The sequence below is a fragment of the Drosophila hydei genome, unplaced genomic scaffold (genome assembly GCF_003285905.1).
Source record: "Drosophila hydei strain 15085-1641.00,03,60 unplaced genomic scaffold, DhydRS2 tig00000315-arrow-arrow-pilon, whole genome shotgun sequence".
NCBI classification, from domain to species: Eukaryota; Metazoa; Arthropoda; class Insecta; order Diptera; family Drosophilidae; genus Drosophila; species Drosophila hydei.
The window spans coordinates 743,638-771,063 of record NW_022045707.1 but is presented as its reverse complement, the minus strand read 5'-3'; the positions used below and the strand labels follow the sequence as shown (position 1 = coordinate 771,063).

General features: G+C 40.4%; 1 protein-coding gene across 1 annotated transcript in view; it reads right to left on the bottom strand.

Moving 5' to 3' along the window:
- Nucleotides 1-27,426, bottom strand: part of LOC111599895 — a 49,817-nt gene that overhangs the window by 2,701 nt on the left and 19,690 nt on the right. Inside the window, exons 2-9 of the mRNA XM_030223846.1 lie at nt 25,691-25,747; nt 6,677-6,795; nt 5,258-6,451; nt 3,691-4,521; nt 3,504-3,620; nt 2,310-3,425; nt 292-2,213; nt 1-230 (exon numbers count right to left, since the gene is read on the bottom strand). Of these exons, the coding sequence (XP_030079706.1) occupies nt 1-230; nt 292-2,213; nt 2,310-3,425; nt 3,504-3,620; nt 3,691-4,521; nt 5,258-6,451; nt 6,677-6,795; nt 25,691-25,747 (5,586 nt within the window). The remainder of the gene's footprint in view (nt 231-291; nt 2,214-2,309; nt 3,426-3,503; nt 3,621-3,690; nt 4,522-5,257; nt 6,452-6,676; nt 6,796-25,690; nt 25,748-27,426) is intronic.

The following is a 27,426-nucleotide window of genomic DNA, read 5'->3' as shown; positions in this document are numbered from 1 at the left end:
CACTGCTCTCCGACTCGTTATCGCTATAATCATCCGAGTCAGCTGAATCGCCGGCCATGGAGGAAGTGCGCCCGCCTGCCGAAGTCGAGGACTGCTGATCGAACTCCACGTCGACGTCCAAGAATTCACCATCTGCTGGCATGGGACCTGGATTGATGCCCAGTTCAATGCATTTCTTGAAATGCGTCTTCGACTGCATGTGTTTGGTCAAGTTGCCCTTGGTCTTGAAGCTGTAGGAGTGAGGCAAAGAGTTGAGTTAGGCTCTATTAAGGAGATGCGAGGGCGACTCACCTGAAGCTGCAGTGGCTGCAGGTAAACGGACGCACATCTGTGTGCGTGCGTATGTGTTTCTTCAGCATGGAAGGCTTCTTGCAGCGAATGCCACATTCGGAGCAAACATAACGACCACGCCCACGCCCGCGTATGTAGGTATAGTCCTCGTTGGACTCGTAGCCACCCACCAGCAGCTGGCCTGGCTCCAGTTTCTTGGCTGCCTCCTCGTTCGCTTTGGCCGCCACATTCGCCTCGCTGAGCGCGCCAATCGCTGGCGCTGGCTTCGTTTGATGCTGATAGAATTTGCTTTGACTGTTGTTGATCGTCGAGCAGCTGCTGATCGTTTGCTGTGAGCTGACGAGCGCATAGTTGTGCGCATTGGCGCCAGCTTGGACTACAGTGAAGCCCGAGCCGAACATCTTCTGCCTGGAGTCATAGAGCGACATCACTTGCTTCGGCTTGAAGCCGAGGGCATGCGGCTGGTTCTCTTCGCACACCTGCCACACGCTGTACATCGACAGCTTGTGCATGCCGGCAACATACGACGGCTGCGGACAGTTCACTGTACAGTAAAACATTTTCGTGCTGCACTTCAGGCCCAGATATGTGTAGGCGTGTCCATTCAAATAGAGCTGCACGCAAGACTTCGAAGGTCGCGGCGTTTCGGGCGAGATCAAAGGCAGAGTATTGGCAGTCGGTGTGATGCCATGATGTCGCTTGGGCGTGAACGTGCCGGGCTTGAGTGGCAAGCTCGTGGGACGCAAGAATTTCGTTTTATTAGCAACAGTTGTTACTGTGGCAGCTGATGTTGTTGCTGTTGCTGATGTTGCTGATGTTGTTGTTGCTGTTGCCGCTGTTGTTGTTGTTGTTGTTGCTTCGTTCTCTGGTGTCTCCACGTGCAGCGGATCGAATATGAAGTGCCGCACTTCCTGCTGCTGTTGCTCCTTCACATTGTCAGCCATGCGCAAGAAATTGAACTTTTGCATAGCCAACCCATCGCCAGCAACAGCAACAGTTGCTGCTAGCTTGTTGCTGCTGTTGTTGCTCTGCCATTGCAGCGCATTGCGCTGCGCCGGCGTAGGCGGCTGTCGACTGAATTCGCTGGGCAGATTTTGCACGCCTCCGAAGGGCGACAAGGACTTCTTGAATGGCGGCGCATCGATTGCAGGCGGTCGCTGCAGCAGCAACTGTTGCGGCGGCGGCGGTGCTGGCAGCAATGTCAGACTGCTCGGACCCGGTATGCCCGGCACATAGGGTATAGCTTTGCTGTTCGACTCACTCATGGCGGGCAGCGTCAGCGGATTGAAGGCGGTTATCGAATTGATGGGCGGAAACTGAAAATGTTGCGAGTTGTTGTTGTTGCTGCTGTTGCTGTTGTTGTTGCTGTTGTGGCTCGCATTGAGTAGAAATGCTGGCTTCGGCTTCGGTTCACTCAGCCTGGGGGACATTTCCTGAAAGCTGCCGCCCGACAGCAATGGAGTTCTGATCATCTTGGGACTCTTGTCCAGCTCGGGGCACTCAGAGATGGGTATCATGGAGCCGCCCGACGAGGTGAAGCGTCGCATGCGCTCCTCTTTGCCAGTGTTGAAGCCAGGCAGCTCCTGATTGTTGTTGAACAGCAGCTGTTGCACGCCAGTTGCTGCTGCTGGCAGGGCAAAGGCGCTCTCATTGCTCAGCTTCGCACGCTTCGCTGAACTCTCTATGATGATGTTCTCCAGGCGATCTTCGTGCATTTTGGTGATCACGACTTGGGCGTCGGCGGCTTTGCGTGGCGCCGCATAGTCCACGAGCGGCGTTTTGCCCAGCAGCGGGCCAGGTGAGGGCAAAGGTGCGTCAACAAAGCGTAGAGCAACGTTGTTGGCATCAATGCTGACAGCAACTGTTGCTGGTAGATTGTGAGTGGTGTTGTTGTTGTTGTTGTTGCTGTTAGCAATTGTTGCTGTTAGATTATTGATGTACATGTTGCTGTTGCTGCCGCTGCTGCTGTTAACGATTGTTGCTGTGGGATTGCTGTTGTTATGACTGCTGCCAGCAACGTAATTGTTGTTGTTGTTGAAGTTGTTGCTGCCGCTGCTAGCCGTATTGCTGCTGCCAGCAACTGTTGTCGCCGTCGTGCTTGTTCGCGCCGGCGACTGCGCCGCACTGAGGCGACTCAACACCAAGCTGCTAGGCTTCGTCTTGAGCTGCGACCAGGCCAACTTGGCCAAGGACAACGGGTTCTTCGAGTTAGCCATGTGCGACTTGAGCTCAGGCAGGCTGAACGATATGGAATTGGAGCGAAAGTATTTGCTGCTGGGCGACGAAGCAGGACTGATGGGAGCGCTGCTGCTAGCATCCTGGCAATAGGTGCTGTTGTGTTGCTTCAGCTCGTCGGCGCTGCGGAATTCGTTGGCACAGATCGGGCACGAGTAGACGGCATCGTCGCCCTCGCCAATGGGCACGGCCAGGCCGCGTGCATTGAGCAATAGATTTTTGATAATCGAATTGTTTGCAGCTGCGGTAGCAACTGTTGTTGGCTTGGCAGCAATTGTTGTTGTGCTAGATGATGTTGCTGCTGCTGCTGTTGCTGCTGCTGTTGTCGCTGCCTTCGCTGGCTTTGGTTTGGCAGATAGATTTAAGGGCTGCTGCGTGGGCGTCGCCTGTTGCTGCTCGAGCTTGTTTAGAGGCATTGCTGGGTCCTGACGATATTGCAGCGATTGCAGCACTGTTGCTGGCGGCAGCAATTTGACATTCAAAGCGGCAGCAGGCGCAGCCTTAAGATTTGCATAAGCATTGCTGCTGCTGCTGCTGCTGTTGCTGCTGCTGCTACGCTTGAGCAAACCATTCACTGGCTCTATGACTCTATATTGTTGTATATGTTGCATTTGTTGCTGTTGTTGTTGTTGCTGTTGCTGCTGCAATTGCACCTGCTGCTGCTGCTGTTGCTTTTGTACTATGCTCTGTGCCAAGTTTACTTTTGCATCGCCCAGCTGCTGGTTGTTCATGTTGCTGCTGCTGTTGCTGTTGCTGTTGTTGTTGTTGGCATTGTTAAAGCTGCGCGAACGATTCAGTTGCTTGGGATATTTCTTCTGCAGCAATATTTCCTTGTTCTCCACGATGGCTTCGTTCTGTGAGATCAATTTCGAAATGTGCTCCTGCACCTTCTCCACATTCTAAGACACACAGAGAGAGAGAGATGATTAAGAGGGCAGTTTAGTTAGTTATAGAGTTTGATGTTTCGTTGTACGCACCACTTGCATGCCGCTGGCAAAGCTGCTTAGATTGCCTACAGGTGTGGGCGTGGCAGGTGCTGCGGCTGCTGTTGCCGTCGTTACAGTCGCCTGTTGACTATTAGAGCGGGGCAGCTGCTGAGATAAAGAGAGAGAGAGAGACTTGTTATAGCTACAAGCCAAAGGTAAGTATGTTGCAAGTATCTACCTGCTGCTGCTGCTGTTGCTGCGGCAGCAACTGTTGCTGCTGTTGTTGTGGTTGTGGCAGCAACTGTTGCTGCTGCTGTGTTGGAGCCTTGAGCAGCGGCGAGTGCTGCTGTTGTAGATGCTGCTGCTGCTGCTGCTGTTGCTGCTGTTGCTGCTGCAGCTGATAATGTTGCTGATATTGCAGCTGCAGGGCCAACGCATGCTGATGCATTGCTGCTGCTGTCGGATTGTAATATGGCGGCTGTCCCAAGTAGTAGACGCCTGTGGGCATTGGAGGGGGCTGCAGCGCAACTGCGTTGCCGGCAGCAGCTGCCAACAGCAATGATTGCTGCTGCAATTGCTGCTGTTGCTGGAGCTGCTGCTGTTGCTGCTGTTGAAGCTGCAGCTGCAGCTGATGCGAGTTAATGTGATTGTTTAGCTTTAGCTGAGTGCTCGGCGAGAGCGTGGGATGCACGAGCAAAGGTTGTGGCAGCTTCTGTTGCTGTGGTAGCAACTGTTGCTGCTGCTGCTGCTGCTGCTGTTGTTGTTGTTGCTGCTGCTGCTGCTGTTGCTCTTTGCTGCTGCCTGGCGCATAGAGCGCTGCATTATGAAATTTTGGCTTGTATGGCTTGTAGTCTATGGACTGTCGATGCTGCGCCGTCGCCGAGTGCAGGTTTTCCACTGTTGCTGGCGGCAAAGTGCCAGCAGCAGGCGAGCCCAGCGGCAACTGTTGCATGTGCTGCGGCAATGGTGGCTGTTGCAGGTACGCGCTCTTCGCCGCCGACAGTGTGGAGGGCGAGGGCGTTGGCGAGGCCATCGACTGTTCATCATATGGCGAGTCAACGCGACTTAGCTGCAAGTAGAAATTGTTGCTCAGTTAAAAAATGACATTTTTGATAGAGCTTTACGATATTTAATCTATCTGCATATCAATTAACTACGTTGTGCAATTCTTGATCCGCTTCAATCAACTTAATTTTACTTTCTGCTATCAATCCACTCATTCCCTTCGAGCTCACAGCCTTAACAAGCTTCTGTTAACATAATTTCATAGTTTGCAGCTATTCTATAACTTTCATCAGTATGTGCTGTGTGTTCAGCTTCAATCAATCAACAAACTTCTCTATCAATTATTCCCTTACACTTCCAATCGCTTACATACCAATCGCTAACATACTTTTGCTTACATCATTTATAGTTTGGAGCTATGCTTTAACTGTTGCAAAGTAGCTTAACATACACTTAACAGAATTTGAGCATAAGCATAGTCAATCAGTCATTTCCATTACCCGTACAGCTCGTTCGCTTCATTAGTTAACATTCCCTCTACTACTACTTAGTTAACATTCTCCAATTTTACATACTATTAACAGAATTAATAATTTGAGCATTATTCTTATCAGATTCAATCACTCAATGTATCCCAGCTGCCCTACACTTCGTGCCTAATGTTAACTTGACAATATGTTATGCTAGACATACAGTTAACAGAGCAACGCCAAATCTAAAAGCAAGACTTAACATAGACTGTTACAGAGGTTTCCCTACACTTAGCTTAACATACTGTTAACCAATAAGCAGTCTCTTACAATTTCCACACTTAACAGCTCCGAGCTGCTATTGCTGAGATCTCCATCGCCATCCTGATCGGATAGGCCGTCCGCCTCATGGACCGGCACATCCAATCCGCGCATGCGCGCCGCATGAGAGCGCGAACGGCAATGTTTGTAGAAGTTGCTTTTCGTCTTGAAGGCAATGCCGCATGTCTCGCAGGGATATGGACGTTCGTTCGTGTGGGCACGTATGTGTTTCTGTAGAACTGAGGGCTTGGCACAAATTAGATTGCAATATTTGCAGACGTAGCGACTGAGGCCAGTTGCTGGCGTGACTGTTGCTGCTGCAGTTGTTGCTGGCGTGGCAGAGGTTGCAGTTGTTGCTGGCATGGCAGATGTTGCAGCTGGCATGGCTGCTAATGTTGCTGCTGCTGGCGTGACTGTTGCTGTTGCTGTTGCTGCTGCTGTTGCTGTTGTCGTTGGCTGCGTCTGCTGCTGATGCTGTGCAAATGTTGCTGGCGACAATGTTGCATTGCTGGCATAATTGCTGCTGCTGGTGCTGCTGCTACTGTTGATGTTGCTCAATGGCGTACGCGTGCGTGGCACGCCACCAACACCAACAGCAACAGCAACAGCAGCATTTTTGCTATAACTCTCCGCCTCATGGCTGTTGTTGTTGTTGCTGTTGTTGGCACTTGTGAACTCGTGTCCATTGAGCAGCGGCAATTGCGTTGGCGACGACAATGAGCTGTTTGATGACAGCGATGTGCTGCGCAGTGTTGGTTCGCTGGCAGCTTCAGTTTCTGTGGTGCTGGCCAAACGCTTGAACTTCTTATGCAAATAGCGCAAATTGTTGGAGTTGCTTTTCCAATCAACAATTGTTGTTGCTGCAGCAACATCGCTGTTTGTGTTTGTGTTGCTGCCACTGCTGCTGTTGTTGATGTTACTGTTGCTGTTGCTGTTGATGTTGCTGCTGCTGTTGTTGTTGCTGCTGCTGTTGCTGTGCTGTAGCGTCATTTTGCTATCACTTACGTTCGCTTTATCTCTAGCCTTAAACTCATAATTATTCTCACTAATACTATTATCACTGTTGTTGTTGTTGTTTGTGTTGCTGCTGTTGCTGTTGCTGTTGTTGCTGCCAGCAATTTTAGCTGGCAATTCGCTTAAATTATCTCGCTTGCTTTTGTTGTCAATTGCTGTTGCTTCGGTTGCTTCAGTTGTTGCTGTTGCTGTTGTTGCCTTGACTTTGTTGTTGTTTGTTTTCAGTGTTGCTGTTGTTGTGGTTGTTGCAGCAGTTGTGTTGTTGCTGCGATATGTTTGCTTCTTAGTTGTTGCCGTTGCTGTTGTTGCCTGTGCTGCTGCCGCCGCTGCTGCTGCCGCTGCTGTTGCACGTCGCGTGTTGCTTACTTTGTTGTTGTTATTGTTGTTAGTTTTGTATTGTTTGTTAGCTGTTTTGTAATGTTGCTTCGCTGTGTTTGTTGCTGTTGCTGTTGCCGTTGCCGTTGTTGTTGCTGCACTTTCCATAGTCACATCAAATTTGCTCGCCTGCGATGTATTTGCTGCTGTTGACTCATCTGAAAGAGATTGAAAATGATTGAAACATCAATTAGTTAAAAGAACAATCTGATTGATTGATTGATTGAAGGAAAAGTGATGCAATGTATAAGCCATGGAAGCTTAAGAGAATGTTTAACTGTGTTTAATCATTATAGAAATACCAAAAACTTTTTATGTGAACTTCCCGATTAACTGATTGATAGATTGAGATGATTGAAGAACAATGTAATATCTTGATTTTATTGATTGATTATCTAACTGGTTAGTTAAAAGAGCAACAACTTAAGATTCGAATCGATATTAACGGCAGCAAAAGGAAAATTGATTTATAATGTTTCAAGTTCGCTTTGCACCAGGTAAAGCTTTTTCTATCACCTGCTGCTATATCCAAATTTTTAATAGACTCAGCCGGGGGCTACTTTGTTCGGCTTCAATTAAAAATTAAAATATTCCTGCATTTGAAATGTTTTCGCCACGTTTTGAAATTCCCTTAAGGTGGGTGTAACAGGCAGAGGCGTGGTGGTGGTGGAGGTGGGAGCCACCTTTATATTACCACTAACAAACGTTAATTGGGCGCTCAATCTTATCAGAGGCAGAGCAACAGCTGATAAAGCGGATGGGCCAAAGTTTTAAGTTGTCAGAAATGCAAAATAAAATATATTAAGAAAAAGTTTGAGCATAAACAAATGTTAGATACAACATTTTGTTATTAACTTTCTATTTCGCATTTCAACTGCTTAAAGTTCACCTGTTGCCGCAGCAGAAAATGAAATCAAAACAGCAACAGCAACCAGAGAGAGAGTGAAAGAGAGAGACGTAGTGAAGTGCGCCGATTGTTGTTGTCGGCTGTCTTATCAGCTCTATAAATACCCTAAATACACACTCACACGCATATGCATGTGAAGCAAGAGAGAGTGACGCAAAGAGAGCGGCAGAGAGCGCGTGGCGGTTAGGCTTCACTCATAATGCGTGCACACACACACACACGCACACATACATAAATTCCCTTTTAACATGTCTTTTTTCATGTCTTTATCAACAAGTTATAAATATAAAAATAAATAATCTAGCGAAAAGTGTCCAAAAATTCCATTGATAACGTTACGTGTTGTTGTTTATCAGTTAAACATTTGTGAAACTCAATTTTTTTTAGTCGCTGAATTCACCTGTACTCACCATTACTCACACAATCAGACAAAGTGTCCGATAAACGGCATAACCTCCCCCTTCCCCCTGCTTTTGTATTTACATTGTCGTAGACCCATCGACGACACCTTTGACGTCAGCCGCGGCTGTCGTTGGCAATTAAACGGTATTACGGAAGAGATTAGTGGGCAACGTTAAGAAAATACTCGCATAGCTCACGCTATGACGCCGATTAGTTATCGTATTAAACAGTAATTACATAACCTCACTAGTGCATTAACAAAATTGTGCGCCCCATTGTGAATGTGTGAGTGTGAATTGGGTGGGGAATTTCCCTTGAGCAGAATTTGTTCATTGCATCCATGACATGTATTCCATGCTTCCAATTGGAGTTTCCCATAGAGGAAATATTTTGCATGCAAATAATATGATCATACAGACGCTCAAAAGGATTTCCCATTAAGGGAATTTGTCTCTTACTGACAATTCCCATATAAAGACGTACATATGAAAAACGGAATCTCAACTCACTAACAAAAGTTATGTAATATTCATAATTATTGATTAGTGGCTTAGCTAAATTGTTTTTTATACAACATTTGTTTAATAATAGGGCTTTCCTTTTGTTTAAATACAGTGATAAGCGTAATCAACAATAACATTAAAAACAAAAAGATAGCTTCGTACACAAGTCTTTCTATATTTACTTTGAAAGAAGAGAATAGAGAGGAGTGAAGAAAAGAAACAAATATTTAAATTACTTTATTATCACGACTTTGACTTTGTTTAACAATTCTGTTGTTAGTTTTTATTATTAGGCATTTAGCTCTAAAGCTAAGGTTGCTCAAACAATACAAACATACATACATATGCATATGCATATGTACATATGTAAATGTATATAGTATATGCGCATTTGCATTTGCTCAGCGTGCAAAGTGCAATTCGCAAGTAAATAGCGGTTTATCAAGTGCCTGGTCACACTCTTAATGATAGCCACCGAGCGACGTCACATGAGAGCTGCATAATGCAAACACTCACTGATTGACGACGACCTCTCACTCACGCGTGCCCCACTCACACAAACACTCACTCATACACACCCACATTCATACACGTAAACGAATGCAATAAGCGAAAAGGAACGCGCAATACGCGGCGCCTCAGTCAGTCTGTCTGACTGTCAATAAAATTTAGTGGTACGTCATTTGCAGCTGCAAACAAAAGTGTAAAATACACGAGAAACAAAATCCAAGCTTGGCCACTTAACAAATGTTAATAATTTATTAGCGGCCCACATGTATGTACTCACAGCAAAAGTACAAAACACGTAAAATTCGCGGAAATGATACGGAATTCCAATGAAGACGAAACGTCTGATAAAAAAAAGCAGAGAAAAGGAAATGACAACTAACAACAGCACAAATGAAACGATGAGCCCACAACACACACGCGCATATATATATAAACACACACGCGCACACTTCCACATATAATTTGCATTGAATATGAATAGTGCAATACGCAATAACTCGTACCTGTGACTCAGTCGCGCGCGTTCTCTTTCTTTTTTACGCGGTCCGATTAGCAATATCGATAGTCAGCGCTATCGATAGGTCTCATCAATTTAATAGTCGAGTGTCAAAGACTTGAGAATCAAGACCGAAATTATGACAACAAGCGAATTGCGTGCATCAAGTTAAGGCGCTCGCGACAACGAAACAGCGACCAGCGAGCATGAAACAGTTAAAGACAACTAGACGAGGCAAGCTGAAAAATTCATTCAAAGACCAGTGCCCAAGCAGCAACAGCAACAGCAGCAGCAGCAGCTACAAAAACAGAAACAACAAAAACCAGACAAATCACTGTGTGTGCGCGCGAGAGTGCAAAAGAAAACGAAGAAGCGCCGCGACGCAACGCAACGCAAAGCGACGCGACTAACTGGCAAAAGAGTAGCGTGAAAACAAAAGCACAAACATACACACACACACACCCTTACACATATTCGCACACATTCACTTGAAAGCCCAAAGACAGGCAGCAGCAGAAGCAGAAATGAGTAAAAACCGTACAATAATCAAAAAATTGAGCACGCCAGGAAAAGGCACACAGGCAAAAGCAGAAAGGGGCGAGGTAGAGCGAGAGGCAAAACGTCAACGTCGCCGCATACCGCAATATTCGCCAATTCGCCGTCCCGCACACTGTTGCAATTGTCAATCAAAAGTAAGCACAGGGTCGCCTGCTGCTGCTGCTGAGAAATGATCAAATCGAGCAAAAACGTAGCTCCCCAACAACAACAACAACAGGTGACGCGAAGTGGGGGAACACAATACGACGGCTGTCGCCAGCCTGTACCCGCGCTATTGTTGATTACGTACACACAAACACATACATGCGAACATGCATAAACACGCGCACCCATACATGCACAAGCCCCCAGCAATAAATGTGTATATATGCGAATTTTTGCTGACTAAGGAAGGTCTGGGGAGCACCAGCAGCAGCAACGGCAACGATAACAACAAAACCATTTAAAACGTAGAAGCACAGCACAAAACGTAGCAGTGAAAAAAGTGATAATAAAATAATAATTGCTACACACAAACGCACCCATACATACATACATACATACATACATATGAATGTGAGCAGCGATCGACTGAGAGCGAGAGCGCCAAACGGCTAGAGTTGCCGCAGCTGTCTACACACACGAAGACAGAGGCTCTTCTCTTCGCACGCCGTCAGCCAGCTAGCCAGCCATTACACACGAGTGAAGCACGAGTAGCCATGTGGCTACGAACACACACATATATGCGTATTAGTATTTAGCCTGTTTTCAATACTAGCCCCCACTTATACCACTATGTGTATGTATATATGTATATACACACAAGCAACATGACTAATCCAAACAACTTGACAACACTGTCGCCGCCACCACCACCGCCGTCGTCGCTGTCGCCGTCGCAATCGTTGGCGTCGCTGACGCTGCCTGCGCTTTGCTTTTGTGTATTATATTGAGTCAATTCACAAGAAACGAGGAAACCCGCCATCGTCGTCGTCGACGACGTTGTTATTGCTGTTATTGCTTGAATTTTGTTTATATTTATGTGTGTGTGTGAGTGGGCATATGTGCGCTTGGCTGTATGACTGCATGTGTGGCTGTGTAGTAGCTCTGTGTGTCAGTCAGGCTGTGTGAGCGAGCATGAATCAAGCTGAAAAATTTTAATAATTTTGCTCGTTTTTGTTGTGGCACGACTGCAAACGAGTTTAGCTTGTTGCGCGCATGTGTGCGTGTGTGTGAGTGAGTTCACTGCTGGGCTTGGGTCTGGCCTGTGCTTTGGGCAGCGCTACTTGTTTTTTTTTTCAGCAACATGATAATATGACGACACCAATACAAATGCAATTGGCCACTTGGATCTTTCTAGAGCGCTTGATAAGCATTTTTGCTCACTATGTGCTGCGGCTCTCTCTTCCTCTCTCTCTCTGTGCTCTATGACGTACTCGTTGTTGTCGGCAACACTTGAGTGTTGTCGGAAATCAAATTAATGCGATTAAGCAGCGCTAACGATCGTCCCTATTCTTCATAATCTTTTCTTTTTTTTTTGTATTTAGCCCACAAAAGGCTAAGGGACTTACTGGTGCATCTGTGCGTTTATATGCATGTGTATATGGTCCATGCATATACATATAATTAACAGAGATGTCATTTAGCCTTTTTTGGCTTTAAAATATGGATTTTTAAAGTTAGTCTGCAGTTTTAAGCTTTTTTCCGTTGTATTTTCCCGACACTGGCGCAAATCTAGAAATTTAGAATCATTTGATTTTGTTTTGCTTTTGTTTACTTTGCCTGGGGGTTTCCAATAGAATAAACACATCTTTATATAAATATACAATATACAAATGAATAATAATTTAATGATAAATTTATAAGAAACCCGCGAAAAGGTATAAACTACTATGAGTTGGCGATATTTACTGCTCTCTTTTTATTAAGGGAAACTGATAAAGGCAAATTCTATTAAAATAATGTCGTTTTTATTTATATTTTGAAGAGGCTTTCGCTGACACTTGAAGTGGGTGTGTTTTTTTTTACCTTAAATAGCGTTAAGAAATAAATAGTGTTAAAAATACGGTCACACCTATTATAAGATATAGCTAGACAAGTAAGCATTTATATACAATACGGTCATACTTATTATGTAAAAATAAATTTCTTTGGTAGGAATTGATTTACTTTTATCAATCAACCTATTCGATAAGTAAAATTTATTTAATTATCAGCTATTCATTAATTTCATATGAGTAATCGAGCATATTTCACCATTTAGGAAAAACATTTTGTAGAATGTTTAATTTTCTAGCGCGGAAATTCCCAAAAAAAAAGAAGAAAATTGACGTCAACGAAAAATATTTGAAAAGATTTTTGTTTTTGGCCAGTGCCAAGGCCTCAATTTAGACCAAAATATAATATATTTATATAGATCCTGTTATATGGGCACTACATTATTTATATGTATATATATATAGCATAGTTCTTGTGTATATCGAGAATATTTCAGTTCGAATTTTGAATGAAAACGGAAATTGGGCTACAAATAATATGTAGATGAAATATGTAAGAGAACATGGCTATATATATATATTTTAGCTATATTTTAACAAATTGTGTGTATAATTGAAACAAGATTTTCAAAGAGAGCTAAGTTCAAAATAAACAGAGAATAAATCGAGAAACGAGCAACGAGAATCGAAATAATGCTAAAAATAGTTCACGAAAAACTGCTAGAAAAAGTATTAAATAATTGCCAACATTTTGTTTACATTTGAAGAAAAACATGAAAATGAAATTATTTTAGAATATATATATGTATATATATATATTCTATATATATATATATATATATATATAACTTTATCTGTTGATCTTTCGATTTTTGCTTTTGCTTTAAGTTTTAAATGCAAGCAAAAAGTTTTATTTATTTATAAATTTCGAACTACGTAAGACGACATTCAGATGTTTTTTCTATTTATTTATTTTTGTATTTTAGTATATTGTTTTTTTAGCAGTTCTTTTCAGACTTAAGCTAATTATAGTTGGTGTCTATTGGCCTTTTTAGTTAGCACGTTTTGTCTTGGACTTTTTTATGACGGTTTCTTCTTCGTGGACAGTGAGCACACTTAATAACGCATGAATGCATTAGATAAACCTTTCAATTAATTAGGGGCGTTTAACAGTGTCTATTGCTGAATGAACTTTTTGAGTAATTTGAATACAAATTGTGGTATATACCTTGCCTTACATCAACTACTCGATTGGTTCCATATAATCTATTCCAAAATCAATATATATATATATATATATATATATATATATATATATATATATATATATATATATATATATATCCATTTCGATCTTCAGACATTTTTCTGGCTTAAGCTGATATATAATATATATATAGACATACATATCTATATCAATTAAATATTTCTCAAATCGTGCATTCAAGCGTTAAAAATTTTCAGACATATGAAAATATAATAATAATAATTTGAAATTCTTCTGCTTAAATATTTTTCTAAACTTTTTTTGGTTCTGCTACTTTTTGGCATTTGAAGGACGGAAATGCTTTCAGTCTGTGTGTGTGTGTGCAGAGGTGTGTGTGAATTTTTGCATATTAGCAAAAAAAAGAAAACAAATAAAAGCCAAAAAAAGAAAACAAAAATTAAATGTGACACCGTTGAAATACACTTTGATATATCTGAGCAGCAGATATGCTTAACTTAGCTTATTGAAAATGACTGTATTGATTAGGACGCAACTTTTGCTATTAAGGGTATTCCCTTGACTTGCAACAGTTCTTTCCTTGAATTGTAGCAGTTCCGTGGTATTTTACCTTGATCTCTTTTTATATTTACTTGTATTTATATAAAAAGTTTTGAATGGAATGGAATATTATTTTAGTAGAAGAATTCCTTAAACAAACCCTCCAAACAATTTTTGTTTACAGTTTAGCTTGAAAATCGCATATGGCTGAAATTGTAGCTAGTAAATTCAAGAACACTGATATAGTTATTTGATCTTCTCGTTAGGGTATATTTTATATTTGTTAAATTAAAAACGCTTACGTAGCGTGCACAAAATGCTTGCCAAACTGGTATTTTTTTAAATTGTTTTTTTTTTTTTTCGGCAGCGACTAAAGCGTAAAACAAACAGAAATCTATAGTTAATGGCTATATAAATGTGAGTTATCTATGTGTGTATGTGTGCATAATGTGTGTATGTGTGCTATGATGGCTGTTGATGAGCACGCTTGAATAAACAGTTAAAAACGATATGCTATAGAGGGCAAAAAAAGATATAGAAAATTATCAGCGTCTGGCTGATGGAATTTTGCACCCACGCAGCGTTCAACTAGCTATAGCTCTACATATATACATATACACATCTATACTTATATATGCATACATACATATATTGTGTATATATATTTAGCTGTTACTGTTGTCATTTATCATATGCTATGCGCGCATCTCGTATCTGTTGTCAAGGTCAGGGGTTGCCTAAGCCCAAGACCATAAAAACATGTGTCGTAATACGCGTAGCAGGGTATTCCTCACATATACATATATGCATACACACAGTTACATACGCACGATGGGACATAACTGTTGCACACACTTAATTGTTCCCACAACGGGCATTCCTCATACTCTCGCATGCTCACCCGCTCCGTCTCTCCGACCCTCTCGCTCTCTTTTCAACTGTGTCTTTCTTTTGTTTTGCTTTTAAGTGGATTTTCACCTTCTGCTTTGTTCTATGCCGTTTTGCCTGCTTGCCCTTTTTGGCTGTGTCAATGACGTTGCAAGCCTTTTGTCTCGCTCGCGCACGTTGACGTCCTCGTCGTCGTTGCTGTTGCTGTCGACGGCAGGTATCCTGGCGCCGGCTTAATTTACGTTTAGTACATCGGTTCATGTGCAGGTAGAGAGTGTGTGAACGAGCGAGAGAGCGCGCGAGACTAAGAGCGTGTGAGAGCCCAACGTATTTAGTTCAAGTCCAATGTATTCCTTATTGCTGCAATGTGAAATTGAGCGCACAGCATGACATATGCTTATGTCTCTCTCTCTCTCCCTATCTCTCTCTCCCGTTTGATAGCTGTTGCTACTCACCCGAGCACATTTGTTGTGGTTGTTGTTGCTGGCTTTGAACTTAGCAGCAATATGAAGTAGAGAAAGAACAAGATGAGCAGACCTCAAAATCACGACGAATACAGCGGGGGTTGCCCTGCTGCTGCTTGATGTTGTTGTTTTTATTATTATCGAATGCGTGTTGTTGCTGTTGTTATTTTTGTGGCGCGCTACAAAACGTCGCCGTCGTCGTTGCCTTTGCTTTGGCTTTGACTTTTGTTTATTTTGAATTTTCACAAAAATTTCTTGGAATTCCTGCACTCGCACTCAGCTATAACAATTTGTTGTTGTTATTCATTTTCTAATTAAATAACGCTTACCCACACACACACACATCATACACCCATTGAAAGTGAGGCGACTTTTTGCACTTTGTATTTTGGTTATTTGATTTATTACCATATTATATATGAACATAGATTTTCACTCCAAAACTACTCGAACTTTAACTCAATTGAGAGAATAAAACTCACTTTGCCATCGTTGCTGCTGTTGCTGCTGCGACTGCTGCCGTGATCTAATTTGATTAATTCAAAACTTGTTGGGTACGCACTGGCACTGGCACTGGGTCTGGGCACTTGCACTCGCATTCGAACTCGCACTCGTAGTTGTAGTCGCATATGCATTCGAACTTGTATTCTCGCCTACACACTCACGTTTCGCCCGTCGTATGTGTCGTTATTTTTTGTAGTTTGTTTCTTATTATATGCTATTTGTTTATGTTTCACTATTCATGCTTGCGCCTATCGCGTTATTCGTTTTTTCGCTGTGCTTCGTTCCGTTCCGTTCCGGGCAGGCCAACTTAACAGCACGACGTTCGATCTTCGAATGTTCGATCAACTGTTGCTACTGTTGTTGTTGCTGCTGCTTCTGCTGCTGTCGCTGCTGCTGCCGACGCCTGTCGACGTCATGGTGTGTGCTGAGCGGCTGCGGTTAGATTTACCAAGCGCCCAAAACATACATTCAGGGTATATATATGCATGTGTGTGCTTGAGTGTGCCGTGCAGACAGAAACACACACATTTAATAAAATGTATTAGCTAGCATTGTTTATTTATGGACCGCAATAATGTTGAACCGGCCCTGTCTCTCATATGTACTGTGTCGCCGCAAGCGACGACGATGGCGACGACGACGACAGCAGCAGCAAGAACAACAAAGACCAAAGCTAGTCAGCAAGTGCCAAGACGTCGTCGGCTGTTGCGCGTCGTGCCCGGTATATGTGTGAGTGTATATGCTCTGCTTGTTGCTCAGGGAAGCCCCAAAACACCCCGCGCACACATTTTTTTCTATTGTTGTTGTTGTAGTAGCATGAGCAAAGGCGAATAAAAGAACTCGCTGCTTGAGGCTTTTGCTTAAATGAGCGAGCGCCGTCTTCGCCGTCTGCGTCGCAGTCGCCGCTCTTGGCTTATTAGATCAATTGACTTTGTTTTTGGTTTATTTTATATTTTTATTTTATATTTATTTATTTTAGTGCGCCATTTTCTACTGCGTTAGCCAAAAGGGGGCGGGGTGGGCGCTAGGGTTGGTTAATTCTTTACCGTACAGTTTTTTGCCTTAATTTATTTCAGATTTTATTTGGCGTTTGCAAATTTTTCTTTTGTTGGGTGAACATGCGATTTTCTTGTTTGATATTTTATTGAGCAAGTGTGGGTGTGTGTGTCTGTGTATGTAGAAGTATGTGTGAGCTGATTTTGTTTGGAATAGGCCTGTTTAAGTGGCTGATTAGTATATGATAAACAATACTTGAAGTACAGTAAATTATTTAGTATGTGCTTATCGAGTTATCGATAACACTGTATGAATATGTTTTAATCTAACTGCAATTGTGGCATGACAACAGTTAGAAATTCCCGTTGTCTAGCTCCAAATATCAACGCAAATCGAACGGAAGCGAATCGAATCGATAAGAACGGCAGCCTATCGGCAAATGCACATCCCCCCAAATAGAAATAGTTTTAATATGAATATACATGTGTAAACATACACACATACATGTGTACATGCATATACATATGTATACATATTTAGACAGTTGACGTACGATAAGGCTGAACAGTAAGAACCGTTGATGATATCACAGAAAAAGGTAAACAATCTAATCAATATACACAGTATAAAGCCATGACGAGCACACACACACTTATGTACATATGTATGTGTGTGCTTGCTTGTAATGTGAGCAATCGGCATAGTCGAATAGGCTGATCCCCTCGCACTCTTTGCACGCGACGATTGATTACAGGCAATAAAACGTCTTTCGAACCGATTGACTTAAAAATAAACACAGACGGGCACACACACACGCACACACAATTAACACAGCTGAGTGCGAGTGGGAGAGAGAAAAAATGAGCGGGGCTGCATAGACACAAGTGGCACCAAAAAAACTGCAGCGTTGACGACGTCTTATTCATTCACGCATTGAGTAATCGATATACAAACACTCACACACACACGTCAAATGAAACCATTAAGCGCAACATAAAACAGCCGTTGCAATGGAAAGAGTAGAGAGGAGAAGCGGGGAGAGAGCGAGCACAGCGAGAGCTGAAAGATGGGAGAGACATTGCAACCAGAAGCTATGGTTCGGCCAGTGCCGCCAAAGTGGCGGCTACAACGCAGACGGACAAGCAAAGCACAAACAATCACTGGAGCCAAAAGCAACAAAAATAACAATAACAGCAACAACAAAATCGGAGACGGCGACGCTGACGCCGACGACGACGTGATCATGTCTGGACAGTTCAGCAATGCTGGCGACGATGTCGGCTCCAACTTTGTTATTATTAACGCTCGTGCACATGCCCACGATTTGAATGTGGTTGTTGTTTCTGTTGCTGCACTCGAACAGGTTTGAACTCGGTTCGTTTCGGTCGATATTAAACGTAATCAATAGAGTTAACTTCTTTAATTGAGCAAGCAAAAGCAATGTCGTGAAAAACGCACGACATAAGCGAAACGATGCGACAATCAAAACTAATTGAAAAGGCAAAAAACAACAACAACGGCATATGCTGAGTGCTAGAAGGAGTGTGAAAAGGGAGCACAAGAGGGTGCGAGAGAGCCGTCGTCACTTAAGTGTGACCAAAACATAAGATGACCTGTTGAGCTTCAAAAGCATTGGAACAGCTTTGTTGTTGTCTCTCTCGCTCTGCTCCACGCTTCAACGCATACAAGTGACTGGCCCAAAACAAAAACTTCGAGCGGGATGTCAAAAGAGCTTTTTCTTGAGACTGCTTTACGCCTAATCAAATGCAAGAATAGCAATAGCAACAACAGCTATTAAGAGAATTGCTTACTCATGGGACAAGGCTCATTGAGCATTGCATAGTTTAGGGCGTTCTCTTAGTAAATGCTTAATGGCCAAGGATGTGGTTGGAGGAAGAAACTACTTGGCTTTGCTGTGTGTGAGTGCACATGCATATGTGTACATAAATACCCATTAAAAAATTAAATGGGGTATGCGTGACTTATTAAAAGGAATGTAAAAAGGTAAACTTAGATTTAAGAATATTTCATTTGATGCCCTTCAGTAAGATACCTGGGGTATATAAGACTAATAGGACTGTATGTAACAGGCAATGACTAACAACTTTGAATTAATATTAGAGTATATATGTAACATTTGATTTCCTATTTGCTGCTTACGGTTTAAAATGTAGAAAATGTGTAAATATTTTTGTTGAAAATATAGCTTAAGTCAGAGGTAGAGAAATCATAAATCATGTGAATACCCTCTAAAAAGTGGAATGGGGTATGCAAGACCTGTTGAACAAAGAAAAACATCTTCAATACCTTTTTAAGAGCATAGTTCTCAAATTATAAAGCCTAGATGCAATCATTGTTGACCTGCATATGGGGTATATCGTAGTCGTTCACTGTGCATCTGGCAGTCCTTGTGTCGCCTAACTGGGGCTTCCTTAATGGCTCTGGCTAATCGATCTATGCGTCAGCGCCAAATATTTTTGGACCTTAGTCAACATTGGCCCCTACGACCGAAAGTTCAGTCAAATGGATAAAGTTAAGGGGAGAAAGGAAGGGGGAAACGAGCATTTTGGAGACTCGAGTCAAAGTCGAAGCTCATTTCGACCGATTCGACTCGCAGCCACTAAAGTTGGCTATTAGAAAATGTTGATTGCTCATTTGTTGACACGCAACGCTTGCCGTGTTTCTATTTTCAGACCGCAAAAGTCAAACAAGCAGGAAAAATGCTTAACGAAGAGTATGACAACTAATGGATACCCTGTAAAACAATGAGAACTGACTAATACTAAATTTGTTGAACTCTGTATGGAGTAAAGCTTTGTTCTCACGTCTTGTAAAGATAAATTGAAGTTTATTCAAGGCACTCTGGTCAGCTAAATATACCCTGTAATAATGTAGAAATTTTCATAAATTGTAATTAATACTTTATAATTCAATTGGAAACCAAGTTTAAGCCTAGCATAGTTTTTGATTTTAAATGTTTGAAACAGAAGCTAAATGTATGCCGGCTAAAGATACCCTGTAACACAGTAAACATGGCAAACGTGGGATTATTGTTAGGCTGTGCTCAGCTTTGACAGTGAATTCAATTTGAGCTTTAATTTGTATGAACATTTTTGCAATGTAGTCATTTAGATACCCTGTAATAAAATAGAAAACTTATTTATTGGCCCGATTTTTTAGTTAAACGTTGCTTTAAGATCAGGCATAAATTTTTTGGAAATATTAATGGCATATGTGCTAAAATACCCTGTAATAGACTACATTGACTGTAGTATGAGAAGTATGAAACTTGAACGTTAAATTGGAATATATTTACCTATCTTGATTACAGGGTATAATTAATGTACCCACGACTTGGAGCTACCCTAAACCTTCAGTCAATTACTCTGCGATACAGACTCCTACCCAATGACATACAGGGTATTTTTAGGGTAAGTTTTTGGTTAATATTTGTACAACTCAATCCATGCCAAAAATCAAACAACGTTTGTATACACATACTGTGTATATGGGTATATATACCTCACTCTAGTCGTCTGTGAATGACGATGACTGCCAGACCATAAAACTAGCTACAACAGCAACAGAAACAGCAACAATCGAGAATCGAGAATCGACAATCGCTAAGTGCGCGCACGTCATGAGCATTTGCATATTTTGTGTTTTTTTGTTTCGTATTTTTGTATTTTGTAGATAGCGAAATACGTGAATTGTATCTACATCTACATCACAGCGCGATTGAACATTGAACTGCGAATGGAATTGCGATTGGGGCTGGATCGAATCGACTGCTAAAACTGCTCAACGAGCACCTGAGCGACCGATGGAGGGAGCATTTCGTGTTGGCGTCATGAAATATGCACTGAAATCCACATTTTTCTCAACTGAAAGATCGCGTCTTCTATTTTCTTATATTAATAAAAAAATTATGCTTAATATCACAATTTTCTAAACGATTTTTTCCTAAATTATAAATTTATCTGAAGTTTTCCACAACTTTCTTAGCTGATCAATCATAGAAAAGGCGTGAAAATGCACTGAAGTGAGGTCAACTCAGGTACTTAACGGTAATTTCAATATTATTATTTTAATCATCTATAATTTATGATATATTTATATGATGATATAAAAATAACGTGGCAAAACAATAAGCTAATAACAAACATCGACGAATGGTCTAAAAATAGCGTTAACATGTACTAAACATGTTCTGAAACGATACAAATAATGATCTAGAATGACAATGACAAAATAACGATCTAAAATAATTATCCAAATAATTAACTAAAAATTATTCAGAAATAATAATCTACAAGAATTACCAATTAAAAAACTTTAGCATTTAATTCATAATCAAGCTCTTTCAATCAAGGGACTCCAGCTGTTTAGTCAAAAACAAAGCTTGTCAATCATTTCAATCAAAAGTCGACGTTTTCACATGGCTCTGCTACATCTTCTTTAGAAGCGATAATAAATCAAAAAGTTTGAGCCGCGTATTGTGCTTCAATCAGTCAATCATGCAATTTGTTTGTCAATCAATTGCTTTAAACTTTCTTTTTGTGTAGACATTAATTGCACTTGTAACTACTGTCACTATAGCCACATATAACTGACTGCTTTGCCTAGGCTTAGTTGTTCAATCAAACAAACACTCAATCAATCAATCAGCTCAACAAAAGTGCGTCACACGAAGTGTTGAGTTGCTCATAAAACGCGCGTAAAAAAACAAAATTGAGAAACTTAACTCGTATTTCACATGTGTTGGCCGAATTGCCTATGTGTGTGTGTGTTAGTGTAGTGTCTATGTGTGTGTGTGTGTGTGGTGTGTTTAGTATTTGCCTCGTCTATTGCTCGATTATAGTTCTCTGGCACTAGAGTCTCACTTTTCAGTGTCTCTGTCAGCTTTGTTTTTTTTGCGTTGTGTCGAGGTATCAGAGCAGCGCATGAGTTCATTCTGTGTCATGTTATAGTTGTGCTAGTGTGTGTGCGTGCGTGTGTGTGTGTAGTTGGTGTGTTGGCTGTGGACTTGCCTTGCCTTGGCTGCTGCTGATTGGGAATCGCCAGTTGGGCGACTGTTGAAGAGCTTTGCCAGTCGCTGTGAGGCACGCAGATACTTTTACATACAAACAGAGAGACACACACACATACACATTCGCACATACACACATACACACATACATTTGCTATGAATTTGGTTTTATATTAAGCAGTCGAGCAGCTCTACAGACGATCGCAGACTTGCGACGCCAATGAAAATATGCTGTGAATGTTCAGCTGCTGCTGCTGCTGCTGATTGTCGTCTGTATCTGTATCTATGGCTGTGCAAATGTATCTGTGGGCAGTAGGAATGTATCTGTAACTGTGCAAATATATCTAGAGACATGGAAATGTCTCTGCACTTGTTCCAAATGTATTTAGGAATGTATCTATGGCTTTTCAAATGTATCTGCAGCTCAATTAATGTATCTAAATCTATGAAATGGTATCTGTACTTCTAATAAATGTATCTATATGCATCTAGTAATGTATCTTTAGCTTTTCAAATGTATCTGTAGCTCAACTAATGTATCTTTATCTCTGAAATCTGAAGCTAAAGTAAATGTATCTATCGCTCTGATAATGTACCTGTAGATATTCGAATGTATCATATCTACAGCGAATATATCTTCGAAAGTGGAAATATATCTGTGTCTGTAGCAAATGTATCTATGATTGCCAAGATGTATTTGTATCTATGTGTATATGTATGTAATCAACAAGTATATGCACCTGTGGAATTGTATCCGTAGTTGTTGTAAATGTGTGTTTAGCTGAGTAAATGTATCTTTAACTCGCTCTATTTAATCTAAATGTATCTGTTGCTATATTATATGTATTTAGAGCCATAAGAATGTGACTCCTTCTATTGTATCTAAATGTATACGTAGCCGTAGAAATGTATCTGTATCTATATTTATCTCTATCTACAACTATATCAATGTATCTCTACACAGAAATCGGTCTATATCTATGCGCTGTATGTATTTGAGTATGCATTCCATTGGTAGCTGTTAGCTGTTAGCTGCTGGACTATCTGCCCAGCTAGACAGCAGCGAGACAGAGTAATGACGTGCCTCGTGCACTTTTACCTGGGCAACTGTGCAAATCCCGAGCTCAAACTGCAGACAGGCTGGCATCATTAAACCTGACAGATTTTAGCGGGTAAAACCCATAAAAATCATCAATAGATATCTCAATGCTGAGCGAAAAACTTAGCGCCAAGAGAGAAACGAATTGAAGCCACTTGACTGCCAGACCGAAGGGCAGCAGCAGCGGCCGGGCTATTAAGCGGGCTTAGCCAACTCAGGTAGCCAGCTCGAAGAGGTTCTCAATTGCTTCTGCGGAAAAACCCAGCTGTGAGTGAGCTCTGGCTGTGGGTGTCAGGCGAGTTATGGCAATCGAATATCCTTGCACCTTAAGCAACTGCTCGATCCTAATTAGATTTGAAGTGTTCTCGGAAAAGGGCTCGAGGGCTGGTAAACAGAATTAAGACTGTTTACCAATCCAAGCAAAGTTGAAGCTGTTAAAGACACCAGAAGAACAGCTCAAAAAAGCTGTTCAAGTTGAATCAACAGAACGAGTTTGGCTTCGACAATTCTGAAGTAAGTTTTATCTATTAAGAATCTATTAAAATGTGAAATTTTACCTCAGGTTCTACTTATATAACTTTAGGCAAGAAGTCAAGAGAGTTACCAGAGTTACCTATAGTGAGTACACGCATCTGAATGACATTATCAAATGAAACGTTGAATAATTGTGAATATCAGCTCTGCGCAGTGTTCCGGGTATATTCTAGTGGAGCAGTCCCGACTAGTAAGTCATTTATTTATATCAAACACTCGATTTGAGCCTGAATCATTTCCAGACTAATCTCTTGCCTCTAAGCTACACAAGTTCCCCATCTCACTTTTAGCTCAGCTTCGCCTTGAAGTCACTTTAAATTCTGCTTAAATAAGTCTTGAAAAGTGTGTTGTGGCTGCTTCTTCCTAGTAATTCAATTAACAGTATATATATTTAGATATACCTACTTTTATATCTATTGATTTCCCACTAAATGAAATTGTTCCCGAATTTGTCTTCCAACTAAATTTGATTTATTGTTCGCACTTCGTTTTTGTTCTTTCTTAATTGCCGAACTTTATCAGAAGGTTGGGGCCAATCTAAATTCCATTGCCCTGCCCCCATCTATACACCTATGTGTGTATGTATATGTATATAGGTCTGTATATAATATCATATCGTATCTACGTCACGTAAACGTCTATCAGTGGCTTTGATAACGAAAGTGAAATGCCAAAAGCAGCTGGCAAAAAAGCTAGCTATACATACATACATGCATGCATACATACATACATGCACACATACCTACATGCATACATGCAGACATACATTTATATAGCTGGGAACATTTAGTATGCCCTGCTTAAGCCATAATCTCTTGTTGATATGCGTATTAAATTCTTTCGAAATGTGTGTGTGTGTGTGTGAATAAGCCCATATCAATTGTGTAAGTAGGGCATATTGGTTTTGTGGCAATGTATGTAACATATAAGGTGTATATATATTCTATATATCTATCAATGCCTATAACATTCTAGCTATCTCTCTCTGTATCTCGATCTCTATTCATCGATCTCTCGCTCTCTGACTGTTTCTAGCTTGAGCTCTCTATATCTATCTCCCTTTCCCTCTTTTCCCTTTCTATCTCCCTGAATATCTCTCTCTCTCTCTGCCTCTCTCTCTCTCGTTGTCTTCTTTACTCTCTCTTGCTCTCTTCAATTGTTGGGTATCTGCTAGTCGTGCATGCCCCTCTCGCTGCTCCATATGCAACGCATATTGTTATTATTATTATTATTTCCTCTATTTATTTGCTGTGTTCTATATGCGTACTTTTATTGTGAATCACGCCATTCGCTTTTTATCAACTTCTAGTTTATGCTCACAAATATATAAATATATATATACAAATATATAAATATATATATAATATTTTTATATATATATATATATACATATACATGTAATATTGATATCAATATTGTCGAGCATTGACATATATGTATTATATTTATAGCATTTAAATAGTCTCCAAGTGTAATTGCCCCACCATAATAACTGTATTAAATAGCGTTAAACATCAGAGCGCGAGTGACGGAGAGGGTGGGAAGTGAGAGAGATAGAATGGGCTGACATAGAAACTTCGACCTGAGTTTGGGGCGTGCTTCGTGTCTCACTGATAACGCGCTAAAGAAAACAAAGCACAAACGGAAACCGAGTCGAAGGTCAACGATATAAATATATAAATAAATATATATAATCATACATCAATCATACATACACATATATATATATATATATATATATATATATATAAATATATATATATATATATATATATATACTATACACATATTCCTTATACATAGCTATCCAAAAAGCTGAGTGTTTGATGCGGGGCTTGACGCTAAAACTTTATGGAAAGTTGTTCATATAAAATACAGAGAATCATCAATGAAATAGAAGTCCAGATGTAAAGCTAGACCAGTCAATCATCTATCAATTAATATCTTTATATATTGATAGAACCAGGATTTTTGACCAGTGAAATGTTGAAGTATTACTATTTTCGCTATGAATCAATCAATCAATCAATGTGGCAAAGGAAGCAAAGTTAGAATTTTTGTTGATTAAAGAATGGTTTTACTATACAAAATACAGTCCTCCCTATGCAATGCTTATCAATCAGTCAATCAAATAACGTTTGATATTACTAAAGATAAAGCTAGGATTTATATTCAATAAGAGTTGTCTTTGAATTGTTAAAAAGTAAGCTTTCTAGCTCTACTATTTATAGCTTTCAAATACTCCTCAATCAGTCAATCATTGGGTGGATATTGCTGATGATTCAGTGTCGTTCAATGTCTATCCTTATCTGCGATGGCCACTTGAGATAGCCCCAACTTTGACAATGATATATATCAGTTGAGATAACGCGAGGCATAGAGAAATACCCATAGATTATACGATCAATGATCTAAAACTTACCTTTCAATTTCTCGCGTGTTGATTCCAAATTATTTTTACGCGAATTAACAGTGGATTCTGGAAAGAGAGAGGGAGAATTTGGCATTATTATATATAATTATGAAAGCATTTCTTAGAAAATTCCTGAGTAAAAATTTATATTTGATTTAGATTCAAGAACTATCATATATACAGTTCTAAAATTTTTAATATATAAAGTCTGCTATACCCTACTTCGATAAGTAGTCTTCGATAACTCATTCTATATTCTCAATATCGATAAATATCATTAAATTTATTTGATTCCTTAAGCCTAACTTGAAGACCCCAAAGGCTAATTATAATGAATTTGCTATATTCATTTTTCAAATTTTCCAAATTTTCGAAATATTCAATGAGCTTTACCCAGACGCCCCCAAAATTGTATTCAAATTGGCTATAAGAAAAGCTGTTCAAACTTTTATTTAGACTAAATGTCGAGGCCCCCACGCATTGACACTGACATTTCACTCAGTGACGTCAGCTATGTGTGTGATCTATGGGCGTGTGTGTCTAGTAAGAAAATTTTGCTAATTTTCCATGGGCAAACGCAGAAGGCCAGGCAAAGCAATATTTGAGTAACATCTAAGCAAATTATAAGACAAACATATATATATTTATATATATATATATATATAAATATATATATATATATATATGTTATTGCGCTATATATATATATATATATATATATATATATATGTACTTCTGCTTTTATTTATTTATATGTTTAGCTTGCAAAATGTTTACAAGTGAATTTCTTGGCTCGATTTGCTAATTTTAAACGTCTGCCCAAGTGCTTAAGTATGTGTACACCTGTATATGTACATGTCCATACATACATATATATGGTATATATATATGCCTGTATGTGTGTGTCTTCTTTCTTGTCTGTGCCAAAACGCATAGACAATGTTAAATGTTCTATAAATAAAATCGCAATGCTCGCAAAAAAAATTCCCAAAACAAAAAAAAAAAAACAAAAGAAAATTAGAAAGGCGTAGCTAGTCGCACAGTAAATACCCCGTAAAAAAATTTATATATATATGTATTTATCTAAAATGGCAAATCTGTTATAATTGAGCTGAAGTATGATATAACATGTTTATACATGTTATATTATATATTTTTATTTGAAATATATATATGTAAACTTCACTTATATCCATTTAACACCTTTATATAAAAATTATTTAAAAACTAATATACTCTGTGCTGCATAGCTAAGCAGACGTGACAAACGCTTTATTTATTATTAGTACAGGGTATTCATAATTTTTGGCCAGCCAATTGCGAATGACGCACTTTTCCAATGTATGTAGGCACATTCCACTGTCCATTTTCATAATGTGCCATTCTCAGATGTTGCCACTGCTCTATCGTACACTCTCTTGCTCCCTCTCTCTTTGTCAATAGCCTATTCCGCTTGATTGGGCTGCGCAGTTGACTTTTGCACAATTTTTTTCTGTTATTGCGCTAATGTGATAAGAGAGCATATAGATGTTTGCAAGTGTGTGTAGAAATGCGCGTAATTACAAAATATAGCGAGATTAACGGGTCTTATCAGCGTTAACACAAACTGAATTATTGTCTTGCTTTCAATTGTAAAGCACTCTTGAATGTGTGCTTGCACAAGTATCAAACACACACATACAAATTGTAATCACATTGAGCTGCACTTTGAACGCGTTCGCTGATAACTTTAAAAATCGCCTTAA